Raw genomic sequence first — 6,841 nt, forward strand, 5'->3', positions numbered from 1 at the left:
TTGTGAAATTCTGAGAAAAGTGAACTGTGCTCAGTACTCAGAAGTGAAGTATGTGGAAAGAGGAAATCACCAGCAATATCAGTGGTGCAATCCCCCACAGAGCCTCAGGAAACTCATATAGATACATTACTGAAACCTCAAAGACATACATTACTGAAACCACATAGACATACATTACTGAAACCTCTAGACATACATTACTGAAACCTCTAGACATACATTACATTACTGAAACCTCTAGACATACATTACTGAAACTTCTAGACATACATTACATTACTGAAACCTCACAGAGATTTTTCAACCTCACTTGAATTCAATAAAGTATCTATCTATCTATTTATCTGTCTATCTATCTATCTATCTATCTATCTATCTAGATACATTACTGACACCTCACTTGAATTCAATAAAGTATCTATCTATCTATTTATCTGTCTATCTATCTATCTATCTATCTATCTATCTATCTATCTAGATACATTACTGACACCTCCTGCACTTACAGTAAACTACAGTGAAATGCATACATAACTGAAAATAGTTTTTTAAAATCACTGTGTTACCATTTTCAGAACCTTGATGTCATATTTCACAACTCTAGACACAAAACTCACAACCAATGATCAAAATGCAATTTTTTCAAAACTCTAACCCTTTTCTCAATTGCTTGGATACAATACACATACAACTTAGATCATTTGTTCATTCAACAAAAAGCACCTGTTCAATATGACACAACTTAACATCAAAGTACTACTATTTCAAAAGGCAATTCACACATTACATTTCAAATGAGTGGTGTCTATTCATTTCCTTACAATGATCTAACTATCAATTGATATAACTGCTCAAAATGATAAGTAACTGTTGCATTACTCTTAATGCATAGTTGTATGGAAACAGACAATCTTCCATGTTTACTGCAAATTATGAAAGTTTTAAGATACTGTAACGAGATTCATTGTCACCAATTAGTTTTACAGTACTGTCTTTTATTTTATTTTATTTTATTTTTTATTTTTATTTTCTATTTCATAGCTAATTATTTTTGCTTTGATTCAAATAAACCTATGTTGTGATTGTACTGTAGTGTTTTGCATCAATATATTACAAACTTTGTTCAATGATTCCACTGTGTCTAGTATTCTCTCTACTACTGCAGTACTTTTACAGAGATGTATTTACTGTACATGTAGTACCATAATGAAACCTGTATCACCTATTCTGTTCTACAATATTTACTGTAATAATTGTACGAACAATGACACACATCGGTTGCTTGTGTGTGGGTGATCTATAGTTATGTTTCAATGGTATTTCACAGTAAATTTGTTTTTTGAACCAATGATGGTGCAAGTGCAAGATTTCTTTGTGAATGCACAATGCAATGTTTTAAACAGATTAGACCGCCTGTGTTACAAGTGATAACCGTTTTGAGTTTTGAAAAATGATATCAATGTTCTGCAAGTGACTTGCTCCAGACAAAATTTGTTTCTTTCCCTCACCACTGACCTCTAATTTCAAGCACCTAAAGTTTCACAGCCTGATCATTTTGTCTTTTGTCTTTGTTTTTTATGGTAAATATTTTTGAAAATGTAAACAAGTAAACATGCAAACAGCCTGAGCTCCTCCTTTGTGTACATGTCTGTCTTTGTGTGTGTGTGCGTGCGTGCGTGCGTGCATGCGTACGTGTGTCCACTACCCAGCATGCTCCAGGTGTGCCCAAGATCCTGGTGGGGAACCGCCTGCACCTGGCCTACAAGCGGCAGGTGACCACGGAGCACGCTCAGGTGTACGCCGAGCGCCTGGGCGTGACCTTCTTCGAGGTCAGCCCCCTGTGCAACTTCAACATCACGGAGTCGTTCACGGAGCTGGCGCGGATTGTGCTCACGCGCCACGGCATGCAGAGACTCTGGAGGCCCAGCAAAGGTGAGCTTGGATAGGACTGTCTCTTTACGCTAATTAGGCCTCTGCAAATAGGCCCCAGGCTACCTGTCGAGTTATGCTACAGTGCAAGCACAGTGGAAAAGAAAACTCACGATGACTGTTAGAAGTATATTTACTTTAATTTTGTGCTACCTCAATGTACAATATTTACTAGTTCACGTCTGTCAATCGAAATCGCTAAGCTAAGAAAAAAAAATATTACCAGGTTTGTGTATTTCACCTCTCCGTTTTGAAATATGTGTTCCGTAGTTCTGTCATGTACCACCTGGAATTATTCTATCAAACATTTAGTAATAGTGTGCTGATCGTAGAAACAATTTAGCTTGCAGAACAGCACCATATTCATCAAAAATGCTATTGATTTGCGCTACGGTAGCTCATCTCGACAAGTTAGCTCATCTCGACAGAATACCGCCATGACTGCGGCATACTCGTTTTCAATATAACCTGGCACACCACTGCCCAATTCTTTCGCTGCCTCCATGTAGATTACGATTCAGTTCTATTCACCGCTCAATAAAACCCATTGTTTATGGAATGTTCGTCAGTTGAACATTTTGGCGCTGATGTGTGCGGCAAGGGAGAGAAAGTATTGGTGCACTCACGTCAGTGCCTATATGCGGAGCCCTTTTCGAGTTTTGCTCGCAACATCAGTCCACTCTCTGATGTGGTGAGGCACAACTCTAGTAGCATGAGCTCAATCTGATGTGGTATGGGGCAACTCTAGGGGCAGGGGCTCTGTGTGGTGTGGTGAGGGGCAACTCTATAGGGCATTGGCTCTGTGTGGTGTGGTGAGGGGCAACTCTAGGGGCAGGGGCTCTGTGTGGTGTGGTGAGGGGCAACTCTAGGGGCAGGGGCTCTGTGTGGTGTGGTGAGGGGCAACTCTAGGGGCATGGGCTCTGTGTGGTGAATTGAGGGGCAACTCTAGGGACATTGGCTCTGTGTGGTGAATTGAGGGGCAGCTCTAGGGGCAGGGGCTCTGTGGTGAGGGGCAACTCTAGGGGCGACTCTGTACTCTCTTACAGGCTTCTCTCATAGTCACAGACTCAGCTCAGATTTTCTCAATATCAGTCACTTTCACATTCACTACACACAATATCACACATTCTCACACCACACACTACACACACACACATCACATATTCTCACACACTCTCACACCACACCCAATATCAGTCCTCATACTCTCACACTCCACACACATTATCACACCAGACACAATATCACACACTCTCACACTAGACACAATATCACACACTCTCACACTAGACACAATATAAGTCCTCACACTCTCACACACTTTCACACTCCACACACAATATAACACACTCTCACACTAGACACAATATCACACACTCTCACTAGACACAATATCACACACTCTCACACTAGACACAGTATAAGTCCTCACACTCTCACACACTCTCACACTCCTCACACAATATCACACACTCTTACACTAGATACAATGTCACACTAGACTCTCAAACTAGACAGACTGTTTCTAATCCTTATTCGATTGTACTAGTGCTTTCTCTCACTCTCATTTTATCATTTGCTCTCTCTTTCTCTCCCTCTCTCCCTCTCTCTCTCTCTCTCTCTCTCTCTCCTCTCTCTCTCATCAAGACAACTTTCATTGTTTGAATTTGTTGAGCATTCCTGTGTGGATGTGCTGCATGAGGAGAGATTTGATCTGTGGCACAACGTTAAACAGAGGCAGGAATTACTCTTCTCTGCATTTGTTTTAGTGTGGGCACCATGACGTGTGTGTGTGTGTGTGTGTGTGTGTGTGTGTGTGTGTGTGTGTGTGTGTGCATGCACACGTACGCTCAAGTCCTCTCAGGCTTGTGTTAATCAGTTTCCAGCACCACCTAGTGGTGGAATGTCAAATCCCACATACCAGCTCTTCTCTGTTTTTGCTCTTGTGTTCTGAACAGATGTTCAGAAATCAGATGTTTTTATCCAGAGCGACACAGCTAACCACGGTTTCTATTTGTATGTGTGTTGCCTGGGTACAAGCCCAAGACCTGCTCTCACAGTTCCATTACAATAATGTACTATTACTAAAATACCACCTCTTCTGTTTCCTGTCTCCTGATGTCTGGATATTACAGTTGCCAACATAAAGTAAATAATCTTTCAGTCGAGGAATGTTCTTGATTGAGGTTGTAAGCACCCATTCACTCTCTGTTTCTCACTCCTTCTCATCTTCCTACCTCTCTCTTCTTCTCCATGACCCTGTCTTACCTTCCCAACCTCTCCCTCGTTTTGGCTTTCTACTTCTCAAATTCCATCCCTCCATTCCACTCTCTGTCTGTTTTATCTTATCACCCTATTTTGCCCTCTCTCTCTCTCTCTCTGTCATTTTCCCCCTCCCTTTCTATTCCCCCCTAATCTCTCTCTCTTTCTCTCCTTCTCTCTCTCCATCTATATCTTTATTATACCCCTTCCTACCCTTCTCTCTCTCCATCTATATCTCTCTTATACCCCTCCCATCTCTCTCTCTTTCTCTCCTCTCTCTCCATCCATATCTCCCTACCCTTCTCTCTCTCCATCTATATCTTTATTATACCCCTTCCTACCCTTCTCTCTCTCCATCTATATCTCTCTTATACCCCTCCCATCTCTCTCTCTTTCTCTCCTCTCTCTCCATCCATCTATATCTCCCTACCCTTCTCTCTCTCAGTCTTGAGTCTGCAGGACCTGTGTTGTCGCTCCATCGTGTCCTGTACGCCGGTGCACCTGGTGGACAAGCTGCCGTTGCCGCTGGCTCTGAAGAGCCACCTGAAGTCCTTCAGCATGGCCAACGGGCTGAATGCCCGCATGATGCACGGCCGCTCGTACTCGCTTCTGCCCGCCGCCAGCACCAAGAAGAGACCCGGCGCCTCCAAGAAGAACAAGATATTGCGCCCCCAACTGGCCGTGGCACACTCCTGCGCCCGCACCAGCTGCAAGATCTCCTAGAGACAGGCACGTGAAGGGGGAGAGCGCTCGCTTCAGACACACACACACACACACACACACATACACACACACACACACACTCAGACTCTCAGCACCAGAGCTACCGCTGCCTAAAGAAGGCAACACCTGTGCAGCCGTGTTGCTGCTGTTGATGGTGCTGGTGGCCGGGCAGAGGGCTGGACGCTGGCGTGCCCTGGCGTGGAGACGCTCCAATGCTCCATGTTCAGAATGGTGTTTAGAAGCTCGGACAGACCCGGGCTGGAGAGAGTCTCATGGCGAGCTGAATGCGCCTGGAGGAGTTACATTGACTCCTAAAAGAGTTACACTGACTCCTGAAAGAGTTACATTGACTCCTAAAAGAGTTACACTGACTCCTAAAAGAGTTACATTGACTCCTAAAAGAGTTACATTGACTCCTGAAAGAGTTACACTGACTCCTTGAAGACTGACTACTGGAGGAATTACATTGACTCCTGGAGGAGTTACATTGATTCCTGTAAGAGTTACATTGACTCCTGGAGGAGTTACATTGACTGCTGAAGGAGTTACGTTGACTGCTGGAGGTGTATAATTAACTCCTGCTGCTGCTGAAGTAGCTGAATGTGAATCCTTTCGTGTCTGGAGAGAGTTAGACTGACCGAGGGGATGGGCAGGGAAGGGAGGGGCATGGAGGTGCGGATGTGTTCTTTGTGATGATGTGCAGTAGTTGTGTGTTTCGTGTGCACCGTTTAAACGTAGCGTACAGATGTGGACACTCAGCAATCACCACGGCAAGACCTCACCAAGATGGCGGCTGACCTCGGGAGGGATCTGACCCTCATCCTGCAGACCAGAGACACGGCACATTTTTATTAATTTAGCAGATGCTTTTATCCAAAGCACCTTGCAGTTTGATGTGGTCGTACATTGTTATGCTAGCTGGGTCTTTAACTCCTGACCTTAGTGTTTACTAGAACCTTACTTTAGCAGCTGTGAGCTCCAGGAACCATGCGGAACAGGACTCGATCCACTTCACGGTCGTCCAATAACAGGAAACACCCAGTCTCAGAAAAGCATTAATCGTGTCAGTTTGCATTTTGGACGAATTCTTTTTTAAGGATGATTAATATGTCTGCTTTTTACAGAGCCATAGGGCCAACTCAGCTCAGTCTATCACACAGAGATTCCTTTCTATCCCAGTGTGTGCTGCTGGCCTCTCAGTATTGGTCAGTGCAACACTTTGTAATCTGTATTTCCGTCCAGCGTGGTTTGATACTTTACTGCATTGATTTCTCTACACAGTGGTTGATTCATGTGTTGACTTTTGTATTGAGACACCAAAGAATGCTATGGTCCTCATGCAGTATGGAGAAGGGGAGTCATGGCCCCCTGAGCCACCGTTTGGAATAAACACAAAAACAAACACAGCTGTGTCCTGTACTTTTCATTTGTGTTACTTGCTGAGAGGGTCAATTTAAGTACTTTAAAAGTAAAATTAACATTTGAACTTACATTATATACACAAGGGTATCACAGAGAAATTCAGGATAATGGATTGATTGTAAATACAATTGCACATTCAATCAATTCTGAATGAGGTATTTTACTCAAAAGACCCTCGAGATCCGATCTGAAGTGTGTCGCTAAATGTAATATTACTGGTAGCCACTAGATGGCGATGTTGTCTACTATTTCCTCCTTTCCCTGCTTCAGCTCTGCACTCTGGCAAAAGCTTAACCTCAAAAAGTGCAGTGCCTGGATAACAGTTTTTCTCAGTTGCTAAAACACTAAAACCCATTTGGTGAAGAAAGTTCTCAGTTGCTTTAAGCTAATTGTTCAGTCTGTTGTCAATACCTTAAACCATTTCACATAAAACACAATTTGCAGATCTCACTTTGCACATTCTCATTCTCAAAACACATTCTGCACTCTAATGCACATGCATCCA

General features: G+C 43.2%; 1 protein-coding gene across 1 annotated transcript in view; it reads left to right on the plus strand.

The window, feature by feature from the left end:
- Positions 1–6,318, plus strand: part of rab40b (RAB40B, member RAS oncogene family) — a 19,253-nt gene extending 12,935 nt beyond the window's left edge. The window contains exons 5-6 of the mRNA XM_048246639.1: positions 1,710–1,932; positions 4,637–6,318. Of these exons, the coding sequence (XP_048102596.1) occupies positions 1,710–1,932; positions 4,637–4,914 (501 nt within the window). The 3' untranslated portion in view covers positions 4,915–6,318. The remainder of the gene's footprint in view (positions 1–1,709; positions 1,933–4,636) is intronic.
- Positions 6,319–6,841: the final 523 nt, after the last annotated feature.

The sequence above is a fragment of the Alosa alosa genome, chromosome 6, assembly GCF_017589495.1.
Source record: "Alosa alosa isolate M-15738 ecotype Scorff River chromosome 6, AALO_Geno_1.1, whole genome shotgun sequence".
NCBI lineage: Eukaryota > Metazoa > Chordata > Actinopteri > Clupeiformes > Clupeidae > Alosa > Alosa alosa.